The sequence below is a fragment of the Mustela nivalis genome (genome assembly GCF_964662115.1).
Source record: "Mustela nivalis genome assembly, chromosome: 7".
Taxonomy (NCBI): domain Eukaryota; kingdom Metazoa; phylum Chordata; class Mammalia; order Carnivora; family Mustelidae; genus Mustela; species Mustela nivalis.
In genome coordinates, this window is record NC_139026.1 from 38,512,127 (window position 1) to 38,537,599 (window position 25,473).

General features: G+C 37.7%; 1 protein-coding gene across 1 annotated transcript in view; it reads right to left on the reverse strand.

Annotated features, from left to right (window-relative positions):
* The window catches only part of SYT1 (synaptotagmin 1), a gene marked incomplete at its 3' end in the record, with an annotated part of 225,879 nt that overhangs the window by 37,527 nt on the left and 162,879 nt on the right, over nt 1-25,473 (reverse strand). Inside the window, exon 7 of the mRNA XM_082742418.1 lies at nt 9,051-9,168. Within this exon, the coding sequence (XP_082598544.1) occupies nt 9,051-9,168 (118 nt within the window). The remainder of the gene's footprint in view (nt 1-9,050; nt 9,169-25,473) is intronic.

Genomic DNA, 25,473 nt, shown 5'->3' on the forward strand with positions numbered 1-25,473 from the left:
TGAATTTTAGTCTGAGACAAAGGGCACTTTCCCCCCTCTTGTACTTATAATAATTCCATGACAATGCCACGCCTGTCTGATTGTAGCCATGTACTTGGTGAATATCTTCAGTAGATGGTTCTGTGACTTTTTTTCTTGTTTTATTATTGACCCTAATTTTCTAATTTTCTACTAATTTGATTCTTTTTGTTCTTTTTCTTTAACGACCTTATTTCTAAGCTTACCCATCATGAAGCTCCTCTACCTTTTTTTGGCTTACTCAGCCTAGCAAGATCTTCTCATTTATCCTCTGAACTTGGCTTTCAATGACTGGAAAGCTTTCTGTTACCTTCAAAATGGAGAGTTTCAAGGTAACTGGTATAAATGTCTTGGAACAAACCTCTTTGGAACTTACTACTTCCACTTCTCCATCTGCAGGTTTTTCTTAGTAACATTTTTCATCTGAGCTCTATTTTCTTGTCAATTGCAATTCTAATTTCTTTAGGGTTATTTAAAAGTGATTTTTGACTTCCAGGGTCCATGGCACTTGACAAGGGGTAGTAAGATTTATATCATAAAATCATATTGCCCCAGTCTCCCAGTAATACTACACACTGTCTTCCAGAATCAATTCTTGATAAAATCTAAAAAAACTTGCCTCCTACTCAGTTTTTTCTCCCACCTATGCATTCAACTCCCTTAGACCTTCTTCCATAAAGTCTTAGTAACATCCCTACACCTCTACCAGTGAAATAGTTGAAGCTATCCTGTTTTTTAATTTCATCTTTAGTGTGCGAAGACTCAATCACTAAAATAACAGATCTGTACATAAGAAAGAAATGGAGATTGTCCTTTCAACCCAGAAAGCTGTTAATATTTGTTGTCCGATCTTAGGGACTCATCGACCCTGTCTTTGGTGTCCAAGTAACCAAAAACTTAGTCAACCAACTCATTTTATATTAGTGGTTTCCATGATGAAATTTTTGTTTGGGTTTCAAAGAACTATTGGAATTGGGTAGAATTCTTGGCCAGCCCTCAAAGTGCAGCATGTAGTCAGCCATCTGTTGCCCAGGTTGAATCTGGTGAGAAAGGATAAGAACTTAGAAGTCATGTTTTATTCATGAAGTCTGAAGACTGCTTGGGTTGACGTCCTAATTCTGCCAAAAATTAATTCTGTGACCTTGGGAAAATTATTTACCTCTCTGGTTCCATCAATAGAATAACATTAAAAATATTATCTACCTTTTAGTGTTGTAATGGGGATTCAATCAGTTAAGACATATAAAGTGTTTAGAACAGTATCCAGCTCACATTGTTCTATGCAAGTGTCCCTGTTATTCTTACTTGTGTAAACAAGGATAAGCATACTGCTTGGCACAGAATTGGTATTGAAATGGTATTTGTTGAATGATTGGAGATGCACCTGAGGCTAATGGAATTATTTAGGCATTTTTGTGTTAATTGTTCTGAACTAATACATTTCATCCTATCACTCATTTCTTGATTTCAAATCTAGCCCACACTCCATATCTGGTCTTATCATTTCATCAAAACCACTGTTCATCCTTCAGACATAGCATCTCTGTCCATTCTGTGGTAACTGTGCTTGCATCTCAACTGGCATTAAGCTTTGATATAACCCTTTTTAATAACTCAATTTCTAAGATGATCCAGTTTAAAGATATGTCATTCTTTTTTCTTTTTAGATCAATTTGTTCACATATAGGGATTCAGATTATTTTATCAATATAACTAAGCATCTTGAAGTGTCATGGAATTTTATAATGTAACTGTCAAGCCTAGAATTACGATGAAGACTTCTGACATCACAGCCAACTTATTATGCATATTCCTGTCCTGTTAGCTCAAGATGCTAGTTTATTTGCATATTATTGCTTGACCCTGATATCATGGCCAATTAATTTGTATATCCCTATCTAATCGGCTCAAATAAGTTTTTGCTACTTTATTTGTTGGCTCAGCTCCCAGCCTAGTGGCTTTTAGCTCAAATCACTTGAGCTCAGAGTGGTTTCCTTTGTCATGCTTTCAGTACTGATGGAAAGACAGATAAGGATCATGGTCATGAATGTATCAAGGAACAACCTACTGTTTTTGTCTTTCAGTAGGAGGGACTGAGGAAGACATCATTTAGATGTCTGTGGACAAGGTTATTTCTCAAGAAAGAGTATACTGGGTTGACAAAATAAATAGAACTTCTTATTTAAGGAAATTCCATTATATAAGGCAAAGGATGTATTCTATATCACTGACCAAAGAAAAATTCTAAATTGGAATTAAGCTGACCTGGACCTCAGCTAATATTATGATGTAACATTTAAGCTTCTAAGTAGAGCTCTTTTAAATGTTTTTTCTTGTGATATAGTTGAGATATAACATTGTTAAAGGTATACAATATATTGATTTAATACACTGGTATACTACAATATGATTTCCTCCCTGACTTCAGCTAACACTCTATATACTTTCTATAAAGTATTGTTTTCAAATTTAAGATGCATAAGAATAACATGGGGGACTTTTAAAATATAATTTCTAGGTTCCCACTCCCTTTATATTCAGTTATAGCTTGGTCTGAGGTAGTCTCTGACATCTTAAATTTTACAATGTATAATGGGGTGATTCTTATGTAGGTAGGATACCCTATCTTTATGTGATGTGATATTCTGTCTACCTACTACCTGTGCCTGAAATAATGAGCTGCCTCTGCTCATGCATGGTTTTAGGTGGAGTCTAGTGTTTCCCTGAGGTTGCGCAGTTGCTTTTTCCTAGGTAACTTCAAATATTTAAATTGGCTCTCTTTTCCAAATTCTATTTCTAGAACAGGAAAAATGAGAAGACATAGGTATGAGCAACTTAAAAATCACATCTTAACATATCTAAGCTAGTAAGATTTACCCTGCACACACACACAATTAACATTAACACACAATTGATTAATCACATTAATCACACAATTAACATTGTGTGTGTGCAGGGTAAATCTTACTAGCTTAGGTTTGGTTGGCTCAACCACATCCTGGCAGTCTGCTACATGGGGATGGTAACTCTAACACCACCTCTATCACCACGAGTCTGCTTTTTTCCTTATCTCCCTTAAGTATTGCTGCCATTTGTGAATTTCATTGTCCCATCCATTTTTTTTTTTTGGAGGGACATCCAGATGCTTTTAGATGGGGAGTGCTCCTACAGCCCTACTCTTAGCTTTGCACAGTGTAAATTCTGTAGTGATAAGACAGGATGGGGGTGACCAGGGAGAAGACTCTAGGGGTGGGGCCTGGGGTAGAAAGTGAAAAGAGGAGGTGATGGGGTAGAACACTTTCAACTACATTTCAGCTACATTTGTCCCAGACATCCCCTCAGGACGTCTGACCTGATCCCATCTCATGGCTGCTTCTTAGCCCCTTGACTTTCAGGAGACTGCTGGAATACGTGTTTATGACTTTAGTCCTGCGTATATATTTTCCCAGCACCTTCTTGTTGGCATGCTTGATGGGCTTTTGTGGTTCTCTTCACAACTTAGGTGACTACAACCCAAATCAAAGAGGCAGGATAGACAAACTTCTTACTCTTGTATATTTGCCATGGTTCCTGGCTGTACAAACCACTTGCAAAAATCTCAAAAGGACTAGGTGCCAGCTGCAGGGAAGAGGGGAAATGGAATGGTCTTTGAGACATTCTGCATTCAGAATCTGAATCCGGGCTTTAGTCCCAGCTATACCATCTACAAGCGACTCACTTTGAATATCAGTAATGTCAACAGCAGTTGCCAGTATTGAACACCTTCTATGCATCAGGCATGAAGCAAAATGATTTATTCACTTTATCTAATGCCTTTAAGCTTCAATTTTCTGAAAATATTATGTTCAGAAATTACCTCACAGGTCTATCATGAGAACCACATGAAAAAACCAAGTTAAAGTATTTCTAAACTAGAAAATGTTCTATAGCTAGATTATAATGACTTAAGAGTTAAAAATTTTCTTTTTAGATTTAGGTTGAAAAGCTTCAACCTAACTGAAATTTAAAAGCTCTATTCCAGTCCATTTTGCTCAATAAGAAGTTTGGTCTTTTTTTCTTCAAACAGCTCTATTCTTAGGTTAGAAGACCTAAAAAAAATTTAATTTGTGATATAAAGCCCAAATGAACTTAGTCTTGAACATTCTCACTGAAGCTGTACCTAGAAGTCTTAAATTTAAGACTTAATTTCTAGTATGACAGACCCCCTCCAAACACACACACACACACACACACACACACACACACACACACACACAGAAAACAAACAAAAACCCGACCAACCAAAACAAAAAGTGAGGAAAGCAGTTGTAACATAAACAGGTGCAAGGGATTCAGTTAGAAGCAAGGTATTTACTCTTTGAGAGTAACTTATAAGTCTGCACAGGTATAGATTTGAATGTTATAAAATAAACAGCTCAAAAATACAAGACCTACAAACTCACACCTTTGATAATCTTCAACTTTTTTAATGTCATCAGTTTCTTAGACTTCTATGCTGTAGACTGAATGTTAGCATTCTCCTAAAATTCCCATGTTGAAACCAAATCCCTGATATGATGGTATTTGGAGGTGGGACCCTTGGAAGGCGAGATTAGGTTGTGAGGGTGGAGCCTTCATGAAAAGGATTAGTGTCCTTATAAAAAGGGATCCCAGGAAGCTCCCTTGCTTCCTTTGCCTTGTGAAGACTCAAAAATAAGACAGCCGCTATAAACCAAGAAGCAGTTTCTCACGAGACATGGAACCTGCTGGTGCCTTGATCTTGGACTATGAGAAATAAATTTCCATTTAAGGCACCCAGTTTATGATAGTGTTATAGTAGCCTAACTGGACTAAGACACTGTTCATATTCTTCCTCAGTTTTCACAAAAAGATAATTATTTGAAGAGAAATTTACTCCAAGCACACAGATGTATAAAAGGCTGTGAGGATACCAAGAAGTGGTTACTAGGCAGACGGCTTGATTTTCCATTCCCATTTCCAAATACAGGACAAAAAGAAACCCAACTCATTTTCTACTCTACAAACTTATTCCTGAAGAACAGCCTTGAAACCTGTAAGTTTCAATACAAATAGCTAGATTCAGAAACTCTAGTTGTTTCTCGCAAATACTTGAGAATTGGAATATTAAGCTTTTAAGTACAAAGGTCTACTGTAGACATGTGAATGGTCTAGTCAAGTTTGTCCCTATAAGAAGGATTGGGATTTGTGTGACTTGCTATATGGATAGATAAGAGAGGTAAAATGTTGCTGCAATGTATTTTGAATTTACACGGTAGAAGAGGAACCTTGCAATAGAGTAGTAAGAAAAAGTAAAGGTTTTTTTTTTTTCTTTCCATTTTTTCCCCTAATATGTCCTGGTTTATTGAATACCTCGTCTTAATTCACTGTTTGGTCTATGTAAAGCATAGGTCTACTGATCTCATTTTTGTCTTAACTGACCAGCTAGTCTTATAAAATGAACCTTTCTTTTTTTCCCATTCACTCAAGAATTGGTTAAACTGTTCATTGGTTGCTTTCACATTTTCCATTTTTAGCCCAAAATTTCATAAAGTAACAGAAATGATTACAAGAATATTTAGTGAGCACTTAGGTGTGCCAGACCCTGTGCTTTATTTCTCACAATACATTTATAAAAAAAAAATCCTATTACTTCCACTTCATAGATATGCAACTAAGGCTCAGAAAACTAAATAATTTGTCCAGTGTCAAATTGCTGGTAGTGGTGGAGTGGGATTCCAACCCTAGTAAAAACAACCCACTTTGGTTCCAATTAACCCAATTAACTAGCCATTTCCAGCAAATGTAGTTAAACATTTGAATTACCTGGGATGATCTCATTATATAATTTTGGTCTCAGACATAGGTTAAATTACTTTGAGATAGACCATCCAAGTTCTTAAAGTTACTTTAATGGTAAGTAGGTTAAACAAATTTGAAATGCAAGACTTGTTTTTCCAGGCCATAGCTCTTCTGTAAATAATTCATTATTCATTCAGCAGCTATGTTCAGTGCTACCAGTCAGGGCATTGTGGGAGATAGAAATACAGAGCACAGTCTAGTGAGAGAAGCGTGATGTTTGAAGGGTGTAAACAAACTGCTGTTGGCATTTAAAAAAAGAAAAGATGCGTCCTGTCGGGATGAGTCAGAAAAGACTTTATGAAATCCCTCCACCCAAATGTTCTTTTCTCTAGACAGCCCATGGCTTGTTTCCTCACCTCTTTCAGGTTGTGGCTTTCTCTGACCACCACAGTTAAAACTATTCCCCAGTATTTCTTCTCCTACTTCCCTGCTTTGATTTTTCCATAACACTTGTCATGTATTGGCACACTGCATGCTTATTTATTGGTTCTGTCTCCCCAAATTAAGATGTAAAGTGTACAAGGTCAGGGTCTTTTGGCTCTTTTGTCCACTGATATAAATCTAGTCTAAGAACAATGCCTAACACAAAGGAGGAAAACACTATATATTTGTTCAACAGATGGAAAAAAATAAGACTTAAGCTTGGCTTGAAGAATGGATAGCATTTAGCTGGGCATTGTTGGAAGGAAGAATTCAAGGTGAAGGAAATGATTTAAATAACAAATGGAAGCAGCAAATTACATAGTCTGAAGAACTGTGTGCTGGTTAAATTTGGTTAAAATACAAAATACAATTTGGTTAAAATACTGAAATGCAGTGGGTTATGTGGAACTGAATGATTGACTTAACTTCACAGGGGGATGGAGTCCTTGGAATTAGGAGTCTTGAAATATCCTTATTTAATATTTAATAATTAAACAAAATCATCCCAGGTAATTCCAATGTAGGGGTAGACCCAGGGTGTGTGGATCCTGAAACTAATATAACTTTAGACCCTGGTGCACTTTGGTTCAATTATCTAGACATTTTAGCAAATGGAGTTTAATATTTGAAAAAAAGAACATAAACAAGAAAAAAAAACCAACCCTAGAAAACAATGAGTACTAGAGCATATATGACTTCTGGCCTTGCCCCTTTTATGTCACGGTGCTGAGACAGTGCAGTGGGTGGTAGGAGTCCTCCCAGCAGCCCTTCCTTCCCCTGGTAGCCACCAATAACCCAATTACACATGGAATGATTACAAGCTACATAAATTTATTCTGCCAGACCCAGCTTCCCTTAACTAAATCTCAAAAATGCCTGTAGCCACTCAGATGCTGCTGAACAAGAAGAGATGGATGATGGTGGCAAAGTCAGAGACTCAGACAGTGACTGACAAATTGAGGCTGAAATATCAGTGATCATGGGAATGCATTTCTAGGACTTTGGAAGAAGACAGAACAAATGAGGGACCCTGGAGTTTTACTGGCTTCATGGTTAAGCTGCCTCTGGAACTCTGTTAAAGGGAATACAGTGAATTGGAAGGAAGATTAGGGGAGTACTAGGTAGAGGTAATGAGGTGATAGTTGGCATGGGAGTTGGGAGAGGAGTATGAGCGGCAGAATACAAAGACGTTATGACCACTGAACCAAAGGAAAGAAAGGTCAAAGGTGCCTGAGGTCCTACCTCAGGATACTAAGTATCTGGGAGTGAACTGTCCTTAAAGCTGAGAATTTATCTGTACATTAAATGATCTTTTGTTTTAGGTTTGAATACCCTGCATTTATTAGATTACCAATGCTCAAATGATCACATCTTTGGCTAGTGGTTTTCCAGTCTTTTGATAAGACCCTCGTATTCTTTGGTAGCTTCCTTGCTTTCTGGTTAGATGAGATGTTCTAGGCTTGTATACTTCCTGTGCCATACCCGGAACCTCCCGTTTCTCTAGTAAGTACCAGGTTCTTTCAGTGAGAAACTATTTTCAAGCCATATCTGGTGTTAGGGATGTTCAGTGCCACTGTATATGTATATATGTATATATGTATGGCATATACATATATATACACATATATTTTCCCTACTACACACATTAGATTTTTAAAAAATATTTCTGGAGGAAACTGCTTGTTGTTTTAAATTTGCTCTGTTATTCTTTAAGCAATGAAAGCAGTAAGCTTTTAAGTGGGGTCTCTGTGACATGAATTAGTGCAGCCTCCCCAGGCAACTTATTTATAAAGAGAAATAAATACCAAGAGAATTTGGTTGACAAATTAGTAGTTTAGCAAGTGGAAACTCACCTTTAGCATTTTTGAGCTGTTATGCTTTAGAATATAAAATGACCAGGTTGCGTTAGGGTGACTTTTTGAAGTTTGCAATAGAAAGCACTGAATAACCAGTAATGTGGGTTCTAATTCCACAACCACAAACAATGATACCTATAGTGTATTCATGATGAACTTGTGGCACATAAAGAAAATTTCTCATGTTTTACTAAAAAATTGAAAATATAATTACGCAGAACAGAAAATTTAAAAATCCTATTCAATTGTGGAAATCCTTCAGTTGACTTTGCTTTTAAGCAAGAGTATACCTTTTTTTTTTAAACTAAGTTTGGGTTATATAGAACTTAAAATCCAAAAGTCTCCTCCACCCCCATCATAGACTGTAGAAATAAATGCATTGCCTTGAGGAGTCACCCTCAAATAGATTTTGTTTACTTATATTTGAAATGCTGCACCTTTAATAAAACAGTATTACTAAAAACTGTTAGGTTATCATGTACCTAATAAAGAAGTCTCAGTTAAAACTCTGGTTTCATGTCATGGATGAATTTTGATTAAAAAAAAACCAAAAAACAAAAACCCAGAAAAAAGATTCAAAATGGTCATAGGTGTTGCCTTTTGCAAGAGAAGCAGAAGAAAAAAAAAATCCGGTTTCAGTGCAGTAGAACTAATGATTGCTACTCTGGGTATGAAACAGGAAAATAGATTTCATCTTTTATGCCAGTTCCAATAAATTGAGAGCAGCTTCTGGAGCACTGTGTTGGGATGGATTCTGAGACCGCTTCCATTCTCCGTGGGAAGGAAGCTGTGATCAATAAGGAATGGGGAGTCACAGCATGTGTGCGATACATGTGGTATCCACGATGAAAGAGCATTAAAAAAAAAACAAACCAGTAAACATGACAGTCTTACCGGATAAGCCACCCACGTCCATCTTCTTCAGGTTCTTTGCCTCCAGAATGACAACAGTCAGCTTGCCGGCAGTCGGTACATAGCGAAGGGAGAAGCAAATATCACCCAATTTCTCTTGCTGTGAAACCAATAAGAGACTATAAGTAACTTTTCGAATAAAGGTGAATACAGTTTGTACACACACATTGCAAATTCTTCACAAGGAGGGTTAGGATAATTAGAATGTGAAAGCTCTTAGGTTCATTGGCGTTTACCCAGTGGTCTTTCATTCACTGAGGTATGAAGAGTGATTTTAACCCATTTTGGTTTTAAATAGCTCATCTATACTTTATCATTCATCAAAATATATCCATAATTCAATAGTTCAGGAAATGAGACCGAGATGACTTTTTTAGAAACTCTACTCTGAATAGCACTGCAACGATCTTGGCAAAATTTCATAACTTTATTAAATAGATTTGAAAAGAGTCTAATGCTCCTTCAGTAGAATCAACCTACCTAAATTTCTGTCTTTTTACATTTCAAATAGGATTATGTCTAATGCTTAGTTTTTGGGAGAAGGACTTGTATTTGCATTTGACTCAATTTTTTAAAAGATTTTTTTTTAAGATTTAACTCTTTTATTTTTATTTTTAAGTAGGATCTACACCCAATGTGGGGCTTGAACCCACAACCCTGAGATCAAGAGTCACGTGCCGTACCATCTGAGCCTGGTGGGTGCCCCTGGACTGAATTATTAATGAGAAATTCTGAATTCCTAGTAGGTGAAAGGCAACATATAAGAAGTTTTGCCATTTCAGTTTTACTCCTTTCAAGTGAGATTCAACTTTTCCCCCTTATTCTAATAGTTGTACAAATCAAAGGAACAGGTTGGAAAAGCGAAATATACAGCAATATAGCACATGTCCTAGCCCCCTCCCATTGTTTCAGGGGTATCCTATTTCAGGTCCTAGGAACATTCACCAACCCTGTATCTTTGGCATTTCTGAACATTTCAGTCAAAGTTTAAAGTGATGGTATAAAGAACTTCGACTTTTTTTTTTTTTTCCCCAGAAAGAACTATGGGTTATGATACCTTTAAGTGTCTTACTTTCTAAGGATGTGAATTAAGAACCATAGTATTCAACATGAGGAGAATTTGAGTTCACATAAGCATGAGAATGGGCAGGAGGCTCGCGGTATCTACATGGAATTCTGAGACAGGGAATTAGGTATATGGCAAATTGGGGTTTACTTCTTAGGACATGCTCTCCCCTCCGCGCCCCCACCCTGCCCCACAAAGTAAATTCTGATTCTAAAGGTGATGGTTGTATCCGACTTCTGCAGATAGGCTTAATGTAAGAATAAGGTACAGAAGACCTTTTCCTCTTATGCTCTTATTAAAACTGTATTTGGTCTTATCTACAACTTCATGTATGTGTTAAATCAGCCTGAGTCTCCAATATGGAGGTAATTGCCCAAGATGTAATTTAACTGCTTAAGGAAATACAATTCCTTTTACTGGTTATTCATTCTGTCCATCAAAGCAAAGTGTGTGGGGTGTCTGGGTGTTGCGGTGGGTTAAGTGTTTGACTCTGGTCTTGGCTCAGGTTGTGATCTCAGGGTCATGGGGTCCAGACTGGTTCAGGGCTCCGAGCTCAGTGGGGAGTCTCCTTGGCACTCTCTCCCCCCCTCCTTCTGCCTGTCCACTGCCCCATACTTCTACCCATCCCCTCTCAAATCTTATAAAAAATCTACTTTTTCTGATTTATCCATAGGTGAGAAGTAATCATTCCATGTGTGTGTTGGGCAGAGGGAGAGAGATAGATTTTCTGCTTAAGTAATGCTTTATTGAAAACATCACCACATGTGTTTATAAAACCCCCAGTTCTTTGATTCCTTGAGTCCTTCTAGCATCTTACCCATATATCTCTTATGTCACTCAAGACTGTTTTTGTTTTATTGTGCACATGTCTCCATTTTCCCCCATGACTCCTTGAAGACTGGTCCTTGGCTGATTTATCACTTTTCATGCATTCTCAAAAAACAAATAAGTGAAAAATTTGGAAAATATCCCTGTTTTGAATTACCTATGTCCTATCTCCCTTCCATTAGTTTAGATAATAGTTATATGTGCTAAATTCACCCAAAGTGTCTACTTACTCCCTATGACTTTACACGTGAGGAGAATCTAGTAGAATATATTCCTTTTCTTAGTCTTCGTGAAAATTCAGAATGGGAATCAAGATGATAGAAATCAATACAAAGTGTGGACAGATTCATCTGAACCATTAAATGTAAATGAACAAAATTGTAGTCCAAAAATATTCACTAGGAAGAGGATTCATTCTGCAGGGTTCTGTCTTTTTGCCACAGTACCTTCCCTGGGGAACTCCGTCTGTTTCAGAACCAAGTTACTCTAACTGTTCTAGTTAAGCATTTTAGATATGATTGTTCTTTTGAATGGCCCCTCTCTATATAAGAGTCTTCAATTGAGGACATCTCCTATTTTTGGAGAAACAATACAACTTACTTTTCTTCCAGTACTTTATCATTCAATTCTGTGATATATAGGGACTTTTTGAGATTTTGCGTAATCTCTATCCCTTCTCTAGAAGGGAGGAGTTAGAGATTGAACCTACCATGTCTCAGGTAGGAGAAATAGGTGAAGTTACTTGTAATTATAAAGCTATGGGATGAGGAAGAAGGAGTGTGTGTGTGTGTGTGTGTGTGTGTGAGTGTGTGGTAGGAGGGAGGATAGATCAAAATTGGTATTTTAGGAGAAAGAAAAACTTGGAAGACTGCTTATTTTCAGATTTACTTTTAACTCCTGAGCTTAGGAACTTGAATATATAAAATTTCATATGCTTATAAAATTGTAACTGACATGCCAAATTGAGCATGTCTTTTTATTCTAATCAACTGGAGTTACTTTACAGTGTTTGAAACTCTTCCATTGGAAAGATAGTCACTGTTCTGGAATTTGTGTTCTTTACAGCATTAAGCAGATAGAAACTCCTTCTCAAGAAAAGGCAATGTCTAATTCATATGAACCTTTAGTTATATTTTTTTTTTTGTTGTCACTATCTCAATAATATATAAATATATGCTTTTTCTAATTCTTTAAAAAACGGCTTTAATAATTTTCTAAAACAAAATTTCAGAATTGGGACTTCTGCTGCATGTTGGCTTGACTCTAGATTAATTGATGTAGGATATTTCCAAATAGGATGGCAATGTGTTTTTCATATGTTGGGGATGGGCTGGGAATCTGAAGGTCATGTGAAGCAAGAAGAGCCAAGATATGCATCATGGGGAGGCTGTACTTCAGACGTACGTGCCGGGCAGAACTCGGTGCTTCTGCTGACCCGTCCTGAAGATGGGGTCTATTTGGCCACAGCTGAAATAAGACTTAGGTTTGAGGCTTATGTTTTAAGTAAGTGTTGTTACTTTAGAATCTTAGACTGGGGACTCCTATCATTATGAGTTGTGGGAAAGCAAGTAGTTTTTTATCCTCTATGAAACCTTGCACTGAACTTCTGTGATTAGATGGAGATGTACTCTTGTTCCTGGAGTCTTGTTCTAGCGTATGAAGGTTTTACTCTATCTCCTGTCACTTACACAGAAGAACTGGAATGGTTTGAGTTTTGTGGAGAGTTTAACATCAACCTCTTCTTTCACAATTTTCACATACCAAGAGTTTTTATGTATTACTTTAAAATTCAAGAAACCAAGATTTTCTCCATTTAAAAAAAGATTTCTTGGGGCGCCTGTGTGGCTCAGTAGGTTAAAGCCTCTGCCTTCAGCTCAGGTCATGATCCCAGTGTCCTGGGATGGAGCCCTGCATCGGGCTCTCTGCTCAGCGGGGAGCCTGCTTCTCCCTGTCTCTCTGCCTGCCTCTCTGCCTGCTTGTGATTTCTATCTGTCAAATAAATAAATAAAATCTTAAAAAAAAAAAGATTTCTTTAGTGGGGTTATGGTGATGGGGAACAGAAGTGGTTCTGAAAAACTGACATAGAAAGATGACCCTCCAATCTGCATCTCAGCTCCTTACTTCTCCTTGACAATTCCGTCTTGTCTTTTCTACAACAGCCCTGTGAAGCAGTTTTGCCCCTTTTAGACATGAAGAGTTTAAGACCCAGAGGTTGCATAGCCATCTCATTGTGGACCTCAGCAAGGTCCTTTGACTCAAAATAGTGAGTTTTCTTTACTATCAGATCGCCATCTGGAAAGATACACTGATACTGCAACTGACAACCTACTTTGATATTCCACTCCCACTTTACAGTCGTGCCGTCTAACTAAATGGTTGTTCTTCACCAGATTTCCCCCTGACCTGTTCTTTCCAACATCCCTTTTGGTTAGTGTCACTAAGTAATCTGTTTCCAGGGACTAGTGTTTCTTCTGTTTTCCTTGAGTCCTTCAGCCCACAAATCTTGACATTTCCTTCTTTGTCAATGTCTCTCAAATGGATTTTTAAATTTTACTTAATTTTTCCCTATCCTTATCAACATGACCTCTACCCTCCTCTCTTCTACCTTCAATATGACCTCCATCTCTGCTGGGATATTTGCCACTGTCGCTCTCACTGTCATCACTGCCATCCCTTCTGCCTCCATGGTGTTTGAGATCCCGCTCTGAACATTTCTGTCATCTTTTTTTTGCAGCAGTCTGATGAAAGATCTCATGAGTCATAGTCTTTCCAAAGTCCGGTATAGACTATATACTAATGCCAGGCTAATCCTTCAAAGTCCAAACCCACTTTCCTGACTTTGAAGAAGCTCTATACTTTGTCTCTGCCTTAACTATTTAAACCTTCTTCTTCTACTTTACTATCTGCTCAGCCTTCAGAATATATTTTGAATCTGACCTCAACTCTCTACTTAAAGGCCTTCCCTCTGGTACAGATAGGGAGACCAACCTTCTTGATTTGCAGAAGACTATTGGTTTTAGCCCTAAATGTTCTGTACATACCCTGAGAAACTTCAGCCCCAGGCAAACTGTTATGATTCATGACCTTAAGCCCAAGTTCTTATTGCTAACTTAGACCTCTACAGTAGCCTCCTAATAACCTGTCTGCTTCCAGTCTTGCTCCTTTCTAGATTCCTTCTCACCTTCCAGGCAGAAGGATCTTTTAAAATGGAAATCTGATCATGAGGCCATCCTAGTTACAGCCCTTCCTTGTCTTCTCATTTGGCTTAGAATGATTTGAATTCCTTACACAAAAAGGCCTAATGTCTGATTCCCTACCTCCTACTGTGCTCCTGATTTTTCTCTCCTCAAGACATGCCAGGCACACTTCTACCTCAGGACATTTGCCTTGGCTGTTCCTTCTGTCTACAGTATTCTTCCCTGAGATGCTATCATGGATTGTCCCATTAGTTTATTTAGCTTTCTGTTCATACATCACTTCTTCAGAGTTTTTACATAGCCATCCTATCTAAAGCCCCAACTGCTCCTAAGCATACACACTACCTGTCCCTTTGTTCTGCTTCTTTCTCATTCTAGCACATATCACTTAAAGTTCCATTATGTTTGTTTAGGTTTTCCCCACCAGAATATCAGGTGTACAAGAGAAGAGAAATATTTTTCTCATTCTCTATGTTCTAAGCCCTAGAATAGTGGCTGGCACAGAGTCAAAGTCCATATATGCCCCTTGAATGAATACATGTAAATTGCTTTCTATCAAATACAGTCAGATTGGTCCCCACGTTATACTCTATTGCTACAGGTCAAGTTCTCCAGGGAAGCAGACTCAGATTTGTAAGTGGGAGTGGAGTGTTCTTTAGATCAGCACCTGTGGGAGAGTGCAGGGAGCAGGACTGTATAGTTGGAAAAGTTGGGCTGTGATGTAGTCTTACTAGAGGCCTCAGCCAATCTTATGGGGAGCTCTAGAGCTCTAGAGCTCATCAGAGAGGTTCTGAATTCTTAAAAGAGATGAAATTTTTATGCTCCTGAATCTACCAGTCATTGGGTGTGGGTTGTCCTCACATCTTACCAGCAGTCTCTTCTGCTGAGGGTGCTGCTAAGAAGAAGGGCCCCAGTTATGAGCCATCAGCCATCAATGCTCTAGGCAGTCAGATGGTGCAAGATTGGTGTGTGTGTGGGAGGTAGTTCATCAAAGCATTTATTACTACATTTCCATGAGTTCTATTCCTTTTCATCACCAAATTTTTGCATAATCAGGAAATCCATCTGCAATGTCTTTAGTCCTTTCTGCCTAATAAAATTACTCCGACCTTTAAGCCTTAGTCCAAGTTTATATTGTTAACAAAGTACCCCCTTACTATTCTAGCCAATGTCGGTTTCTGCTAACGATTGCTTTATAGCCATCAGCATAGTGCCTAGCGATGATATTTTTCCCCCTATTTATTTCATATATGAGTTTCCCTCATCCTAAATTCCAGGGGAGCAGAGATTGTACTTCATAAACCATTATTATGTGCTTTCTTAATACTAGCAGTATAAATAACTGTTGATTGTTTTTTGAAGTCAGTACCTCGCCAACTGTTTGCTTTATAAACAGCATGGACTCTAGTGCTTTATGAACAGTATATCCAGTTTAATCAATGAGTCAGTTAATGAATATATTTGGAGCTCCTTCTTTGTGCCTAGTGCCATAGATGTAGCCATGTTAGCCCTTTCACAGAACTAGAAATGAAAACATTTCTGGAAATGTGTTTTTTATAAGATAATTTCAAAACCTTATAGAGTTGCAGCCAACAGATGAGTACTTCTGCTGGTGTGATTATCTCATGAAGGGGCCTTATTACTATTAGGAATTTCAGGTTTATGTATAATTTATTTTAGTCAATTGCCTTGATCACTAGGTAGAAACTGCCAGTTAGTGAAGAAGGTTCCAGCTGTGAAATTCAGAGAAATTAACCCGCACTTTTAGAATATGGAGCTGACAATCAGAAAGAACCTTTGTTCTGAGCAGCTTGATAATTCTGTTATTTTTTAAAGCAGCCACTGAATAGAGTAGACAAAAATTAATGATTTAATAGACAACCACAGCAATGCCTTTCCTTTTTGAGAAGCATTACATATATATTTTAGAACAGAGGTCATCTCCAATGGATAAATAAAAAGCTTGACTTAAAATGAATATTTATTTGATGGCTTCTATAGCACCATCCATCATTTTATATGTGAAAAGAGGGGTTCATCTTTTGTGACCTTGCAAATGGAGCTAAGTTCACAAGCTTGTTGGAAATGCTGTACTCTTGAATGAGTTTTAAAAAGGTAACTGAGTTCACTTAATGCTGTGACATTTTACAAGGACATATTCTATTTATGTTAATCCTAAGATTTTTCCATGTGTCAAATTGGTGATAGTTTCTCTGGGTAGAGGGTTTTTCTCTGAGGTTGGGAGTCTATTTAAAGGTTGACAAATTAAAAAATGGCAGCCCCAAAATCTCAAAATGAAAATTCAGATGATTTGCATATTCTTCATTTATAAAAATACTAGGACATTTCCAGTTATAAAAAGGATAATGTCAAGTTTCTCATCTTAATAAGAGTAGCTTTAAATACATCCTTTGGGTGGTAGTAGCTTTCAAATTCATTTTGTTCTCACAACTATACTCATACCACTGAATTATCTGCCAAATCAGTACTTATATCTAATGGTCCAGATGGTCACAGTATGAAATGGTGGTGTGGATGTATTAAGGCTAAAAAGACTGAACCTGGCCTAGTGTACAAATACACAGTAAATTGTTCAGGTGAATGAGACAGTATGTTATATCTTTGAATACTTACTTTATGAGGGGATACTATATGACCTATTAACTCTGGATTAATTTAATTATTAATTTCTTATTTAAAAGAAATGGGTTCTACGATAAGACTACTAGTCCAGACTCCAAATACTTAGATGAATAAGAGGACCTTAAAAGTTCTGAAAGAAGTAGAGTGACAGATTTAGATGGAAAAAAATCAAGCAATCATACCATAGAGATGCCACCAATGCTATAGGAGTAAAGAGAAGGTTGGAACTTCCTAGGGTCTAGTGACAGAACTAAGGGGGGGAGGATACTTTAATTGGAGATTTTTATCCCCAATAATCATCATCAATTTCTCTGGCCACCCAAATGCACATTCTTTGTAAAACTTATGGGCTTGCCATGCAAATCTAGCTTTAAAACAAGTCATCTAGCTCTCCCATTTCAATCAGAGCCAGTATGTATGTATGGGGTGTGATAAGTAAATGTCCTGGGGTAGCAAGTGCCTGAGCTGAGATATGAAGGTCAACAGGAAAAATCTGTGTGAACCACGTGAAGAAGAAGGCAAAAAGCTTCTAGATACAAGGATGTACCTGCAAAGTCCTGTAACCGCTTAAACCAAGTTACAAATGTTACAAAACGCCTAAAACAAGTGACCAAGTTTCTACAAATGTAAAATTCATACAATTAAATATATCTGCTTTATGATTTAGATCTTCAAAATTTCTTCTTAATATATTTATTGTCAATTGGAGATGTACTTTACACTTGTAGTCCTATTAGATACAACAGAAACAGGTATTTTGACCAGATCAAAATAAGAATGATGAAAGTAGAAAATCAAAATGCCTATTAAAAATAAGTAACAGCAGAGTACGTTACAGAAGAGGGAAAAGAGCAGTAGACTGAGATGTGGGCATTTATCTACAGGTACTGTTCATTCAACAGATACTTATGGGACATCTCCTACACAGGTACCAGGACATAGTAAAGCATACAATAATCAATGGGCAAAATAAACATAATAAAGTTATGAGTATCTGGCTCATCAAACAGCAAATACTACTATATTTTAACAAAAATCCCAATTCAACCACCTTCTTCTCTAGATAATGCCTCATTCCTCTGTTCCTTTCCCGAGCCAGACTTCTTGAGTGAATTAGTGATAATCACTGTCCCTATTTATTCATGTTCCACTGGTTTTGCTCTCCATTTTCTTGAAATGGCTGCTGCTAGGGTTTCAGATAACATTCATCGTAGCTGTAAATATTTTTTTACCTTGAAGTCTCAGCAGAATTTGACATCCCTCTCCTCTTTGGATTCTGCAATACAATGCTTTCTTGATTTACCTGCCTCTCTGACCACTCAGTCTTGATTTTGGTCTTTCTTAAGCCTTAATCCTAACCCTCCCCCCCTTTTTTTTTCATAAACTAGTAGAGGTATACCTGGAAGGCATACCAAGTTTGGTTGCAGACTGCCATGATAATGCAAATACACAATCATGTGAGTCAAATGAATTTTTTGGTTTCCAGTGCATATAGAAGTTTATACTATACTGCAGTCTTTTAAGTGTGCAATAGCATTGTGTCTAAAATATGTACATACCTTAATTCTTCCCCCCAAAATGCTGTCCATCAGATGAGTGCTTATAACTTGTAATCACTCATCATAGATCACTCATCACAAATATAATGAAAAAGTTTGAAATATTGCAAGAATTATCAAAATGTGACAGAGGCAGAGATTTGTAAGCAAATACTGTTGGAAAAATGGTAGTGATAGATTTGCTTCACAAACCTTCTATTTGTAAAAAGCCCAGTGAATGCAATAAATGGAATATGCATGTACTCTCCCTGTCTACAGCTTTAATAACAATGTAAAAGTGATTGCCACGTGCCAAGTGTGTGTCTTCTCTTTACTTTGAGCTCCAGACTCTCTCCAACTGCCTTCTTGTCATTTCCACACTAGGATATTTCACACACTTCTTTGACTCAAATTCCAAAAACTGAATTCATGATCTAGTTTCACGAACCTGTTTCACTCTATTTCAGTAATTGCTATGAGCCTCCAACTAGTTGCGCAAGCCAGAAAACTGGGCCTTACCATTGATCACAACTACTTGTTGTGTTTTATCTGTTAGAAATTTCAGAAGTGGGCTCACTTGTTTTCATCCTTACCCAATATATCTCACATTCTGTATTAGAATATTCACCACTCTAATCCATTTGGTCATCTAGATTATTCTAGAAGTCTTAGTTGGTCCTCCTAAATTTACTCCTGAACTATAGTGGACAGAATCACCTTTTAAATAACAAATCTCGAAATCCTCAGGTAGGTATCCTGTCTCTCTAGGGATTAAGACCACCATCTTTACCATCAGTTATAATATGGGGTCTGGCTCCTGCTTACTCCTCAGCCTCCTTTCCTGGCTCTGTGCTCCAGCCACATCAGTCATCTTCATAGGATCAAATATGTCACATTAACAACATACTCAGAACCATCACATAAACTGTTCTTTTGTTTGACACGTTCTGTCCTTTTGTTCTCCCTTACGCTTAGTTAACTTTTTCTCATCTGTCAGACCTTACCTCAATATTTAGAGAGGTGTTTCCTGACTTGCCAGACTAAATAAGGCTCTTCTTATATATTCCTTAGTCGTCCTCCAATACCCTTCCTTGAACTATTGATTGTAATAGTCCTATATTATAATCACTTACAGTAACTGTAATCATGGACAGCAATCATGTATTTGTATGGTCATTGCATTGTACCTCACTCCCATGAATTTGATCATCTTTGCATAGTGTCCCTTTATCTATATGCATAGTGGTTGGCCCATAGAAGATGGTTAGTACATATTTATTGAGTCAAGGAATGAATATGTTTACTGAATGCTTTACTCTGTCAGAGACTACTAGCTGTTTGTCAGAATCCACTCAGAAGTGGGATTAGTAATCCATTCCACTTTTTGTGATTTGCCAAAAAAAGAGCAACACTTAGTCTTGTACTTGATTCAGTTTACCGAACACCTAATTTATATTTTCAGTATGTCAGTCATGGTGCAAGGTACTGGGAAAAAAAGGCTGACTGAAACTTGTTCTTGTCCTTAAGAGACTTATTCTTGGCCAGGAAGAATAGGCCTAAAACAGATACAACATAAAATGGCAAGTGCCATTATAGAAACATGTTTTAGGAAGAATCACTATAGAGAAGGTAGAGGAATTTGTTATGGTTAATTTTATATGTGAATTTTGAGTAGAAGGTAGGGGAATGTGAACAGAGTACAGAATGGAAAGGGAGTCCTTGTCAAAAGATTCTTCATGGCGTAGTGTGCTATGATGCCTGAAATACCACCATTCAAAACCTTTTATTAAAGCTTTCAATCTCTAGGAGTCTTTTAAAATGATAAATACCGTTTTGCCCCCTAGTGGATGATAGGACAATCCATCATGGTATTAAATTTTAGTGGACAGTTTCTTGGGGGTATGGAAGATTTATCTGAGTGGGAATGGGCAAAAATGGGGAAGATCCTGAGTATGTCTATAATTTGGGATGCGGCTTTACTTAGAAGAGGGCATAAGTGGGAATCCAGGTAAATCAATTGTCTGAGGACATGTGAAGAAAGGAGAAAATGGAAAACAGTTTGGAAGATATCCAAAGATAAACTTTACCAAGTTGCCTTGTCCCATTAATCTTCTCCCTGTGTTAACTACATGTCCTTGATTTTCTGGGTCAGGCCTGATTTTTAATATTCTACTTTCTCATACAAACGTGACTGAGCCTCTGGGGTCGAGCGGACTCTTAACACTGGTTTCCATAATTCAAATAAGTATTTTAATCCTCTGTAGTGAAAAGTGAAATGTAGATAGCAAGTACTTTTGAAATAAGGGCAACTTATTTCTAAATAAAAATGTAAAATGACCTCTGCACTTAAAAGGAAGCATTATAAAGAAATATGTGGCAGGTGAGCCACTGATCCTCAAAAATACATTAAAACAAAACAAAACAAAACAAAACAACAACAAAACAAACTACAAAAAATGCCAGGTAATCATTGGAAGGCATTGTTGGGCACTTTTCACCTTGAGAAGAGTGTTATCTCTTGTGATGGAGGTAGGCATTTGGCTGATTTCTACCTAGGCACTGATAAAGCAGCATTAAATTTTTACTAATCATACTCAACAACTGCAAAGACTTTGCATCCTGACCTTTTGTCACTTGTAGTTATATTTACTGGTGCAGGCTAACTAACTTGAAAGGGGATACTGTGGGGTAATAACGTCTTAGCAGAGAAAGCTCAGTAGCCAGGGTGATGTTTTTATCCAGAGACTACTTTTCTCTTTTTAGTTCCACGATGATGATGACCAAGAGGAAGTCTGGAGGGAATGGCAGTGCCACACAGTTAGGAAACATCATTGGCTCAGGAAGGTTTTCCTTTTCGTCCTGAGAGAGCTGGGTGAAAGACGAGATGGTGAATGCTGAGCAGACCCAAGCTGTGCCACTAAGCAGCTCTAGGGGGCGCTCTAAGCAAATTCTTTTCTTGCTGTTGAACTAGATAAGCAGCACTTGCTGTATCTTTGAGGCTTACATAAGATCTACATGTGAGCCTGGGGGAACACAAAAATCAAGGAGAAGACCAAAAGGAAGGTGATAAAAAGAACTGTGGTATAGACGGGCGAGTCACAGAGAAGCTGCTGGCAGGGAAAAAAGCTACTTAAAAGCAAGATTAGGGAGGTCAGAGGGGCCAACCCAGCTTCTCAACTCTGGCTTCAGCTGGAGTGAGTCTGTCCACAGCAAATGGGAGCCTTACAGAAAAAACAAGACAGGGAAGGAAAGCTGATGAGTTGTGGTTGGGGCACCAAGGCAGCGGGAAAAAACAGAGAAAGGAATAAAAAGGAAAGAACAAAATTGAAGGAGAGAGTAAAAATGTTTATCTGTTTCATCTTCTATTAGAAAGAGGGCAGAAGGAAAAGATGATAAGGAAAATCAAACAACTCGGGAATGGTGAAAAAAGCAGTAGGAGGATTTGGAAGTTTTTTTTTGTGTGGACTCACTTCATAAGAGGTGAGACTTGCTGCCTGGCGAGGGACTACGGGGGTGGGACCTTAATTATTAGTTCAACTGGCAAGAACCCAGGAGAGGTATTTGCAGTAATTCAAATCCACAGAAATAAAGAATTTGATTTGAACTCTAGATGACAGAGAAGATGGATATATTCTGTAGACTGTGTCAGAAAGAAATGCACAAAGCACTGAGGTGATTTCCCTGAGCAATGTAAAGCTAAGACTGTTGGTTTTCTTCAGGATTGAAACAAGAGATATAGGTTACAGCAATCTCATTGGTGCAAAAAAAAAAAAAAAAAATTCTATGATATTTTGAAGTTCCATTAACAGAAGCAGGGAGATTTGGCATTAGGTTAGGGACATAGGAAAGTGTGAAATAGAAAGCCATTGAAACGAACATGGGCACGTAGCTTCTAATTTGCTTTTAATCCAGAACAGAGATGCATTCTGCTGGTGGTTGGAACAGCTAGAGAGGTCCTTTATATGTGTGTCAACAACTCCTATGAGAAAAAAATTATCTGAAGATAAAAAGTTGTAGATAAGAATAAGGTAGCATCAGGAGTTTAGCAAGAAGGGCATGTGTTCCTGGGTCGGTGGCCCCTAAAAGTTGCTGTTGGGTACTTTTTAGGGAGATGGAGGAAACTATTATTGACTGAAAGGAATATATTAATTTTGCAATAAAGCAAGAGGGAAGTTAACACTCCAGAAGGGATTGGTTATGGGGTTCGGGGGGGGAGGTTGATTCTCCTTAATGGGGGGGGGAGAACAGCACCTAGAGCAGAGGAATGGATTCTTGGAAAGGGAACGCATGTGTTAGACGTGGCTGTGAATGTGTAGTGGGAAAGACAAAAGGTGGAAAAGACGAGCTTTATGGATGTGCCTGGCTCTCAGAGTCTTTAAGAGAAAGGACAAATGAAGATGGCAGAAATGCAAGAATCCAGGTGAAACACAACTGCCCTTTAGGAAGACTTGTGGAAACGATGACCTCATTTGAGAACACGTTTGAAAATAAAAAGAGCATCTATGTAGATAATGCAAAAGTAGAAAATAAAGTCCATGGCCATAAAAAGGAAAATTATGAAAGTATTGTGCTAAGCAGTATTGAAGGAGATACACACTATACATCAGAGACACTATTACCTGAAACTAATTTCATTGGGGTTTGCAAGAAAGAGAACAAGAACTATACTTGAATGTTCCCCATCGCCCCAGGTTCTACTGTGTGCTTCATCTTTGAACATGCTGCTTCCTTTGCCTCGTATAAAGTCTCTCCCTTTGTTTTTCTACTGGATTCCTACTTATTTCTCGACTGTCACCTCTTTATGAGTCTTTCCCTGAGTAAGAGTTTGGTCTTTTTCCCATCTTTGTGCTTCCATGACAATTTCCAGACTCTCAGTATAGCACTTGTAATATCACACTCTACACGTCTGTTTACTTATCTGCCTCTTTCATTAAATAAGTCCAGTGTTTTAGTCAGTTTTGTCTAACATGGTGTGTGCCATATGGCTAAAGGTCAGTATAAAAGCTCAGATCAAGAGAATTTATCTTATGGTAGGACAGAGAAAAATAGCAATTCTTAGTTTTTGTGCTATAGTAGGAAAAGTTTGAAATTAGTTGGTTAAGGCTGAGAGGGGAAAAATAAAAGGCTCTGTTATATACCCTAGTGATTGAGGGTGGGGTTGGGAGGGGTAGGAGGCTATGTCTAGCACCTGGCTGATAAATTTTCTTGAGTTAAGAATCATTTGGATTTGGGGCACCAGGGTGGCTCGGTGGGTTAAAGCCTCTGCCTTCGGCTCAGGTCGTGGTCCCAGGGTCCTGGGATTGAGCCCCGCATCAGGCTCTCTGCTTGGCGGGGAGCCTGCTTCCTTCTTTCTTTGCCTATCTCCTCTGCCTACTTGCAATCTCCATCTGTCAAATAAATAAATAAAAATCTTAAAAAAAAAAAAAAAGAATCATTTGGATTTCTTATTAAAAGCAAAAAGTGGATGTATGATTTTGGGGGTCAAGCTTTCTAGGAGAGTAGGTATGCCGAAGACAATGGATAAAGATCCTTGGGAAAATAACTTGGCAGAGCAAAAATGTAGAAAAGGCAAAGAGAAAACAATTGTAATTTGGGAGGACTGTGTAGGCTTTAAGAATGGTACATGAGTAACATCAGGAATTTCTCTAGTTTGATGTTTGAAGAGAAATTGTAACTAGATTTATATATAATAACACAATTACCTTTGAATGGTGAGAATATAATGAGATTAAAGATATAAAAGAGCTTCATGAAATGAAAGGTATTAACTTTTTTTTCTTGCTAGTTTAATAACAGTAGAATAACATTTTGAAAGTTTCCCCTACTTCTTTGCTTCATTATTAACTTTTTTTTAGACATTGAGGAGCTGGATCTCGTAAAGATGCAGAAGAACCCTCCTTTTCTTGATGACGTAATAGCTGAGGTGGAATATTTGAGTTTCTAAGTAGGTATAAAAGTATAAAAAAGTATAAAAAAAGTATTAAAAAGTATATAAAAGTCTAAAAGTATAGTAGGTCTAAGTAGGTATAAAAGTCAATTATGACTATGGCCATTTTAGTTTTTTCCAGGGAAGTAATAACCCTCTATAGATGGAATGCCATGGGAATTGTAAGAAACGCTTTACTCGAGATGAAGTTTTTGTGCTCACAAACATGTCGTATCTACTGGGTAGTTTCTTTCTTTTTCATTTTCTTTCTTTCTTTCTTTCTTTCTTTCTTTCTTTCTTTCTTTCTTTATTTCTTCTTTTTTTTTAAAGATTTTATTTATTTATTTGACAGAGAGATAGAGAGTACAAGTATGCGGAGCAGCAAGCAGAAGGAGAGGGAGAAGCAGACTCCCCGCTGAGCAGGGCACCCAATGCGGGGCTCGATTCCAGGACCCTGGGATCATGACCTGAGCCGAAGGCAGCCACTTAACAACTGAACCACTCAGGTGCCTTTACTTGGTAGTTTCTTAAGGTCACTGTGAAAACTGTCATTAGGTTGTGGGTAATAGAAAAAATCTTTCTCATGCATAGTCCCTTCAGTTTTTGGATACAGATGAGATTCTGTGGAACAGTGTGTATAGACATATAGACTACGAATTTGAACTTCTTCATCTTGACTGTAGCTAACTGACTTGAAGCAATGTGAAGTGTACTTAACTTCAGTGACTTCCTTCAGAAAACAGATTAACATGAACAACTCAGAGACAATAAATGAACATCCCTGACGACATCTTTCTTAATCTTGTAGTTTCTTAGTGAAGCTGTCTCATCTGCATATTACTTCCCCCGCCCCGCCCAGGGTTTTTGACTTCTATCTCTTCAGTGGTGATCTTCTGTTCTCATTCACCTCTGCTTAAAGGTTGCACAGCTAATTAGTGTATTTCTCATGTAGGCCTTAAATGCATTGCATGTTGTTACAGAGGAAGTCAAGATCATCTCTAAGTATATTTGGAATTCAATTTGCAAAGATTTCACAAATTGTTCATTTTGCAGAAACAATTTAGTTTCCATCTGGTTTGTCTAGGGGAAAGTTCATTGGTGTTCATTGTTAAGAAAATCAGAACATCATTAGAGAATTCAGTGGTCTCTTGGATGTCACTAAATCACACAGTGCAAAATATCTGCAAGAGAGTATGATATGAATTTG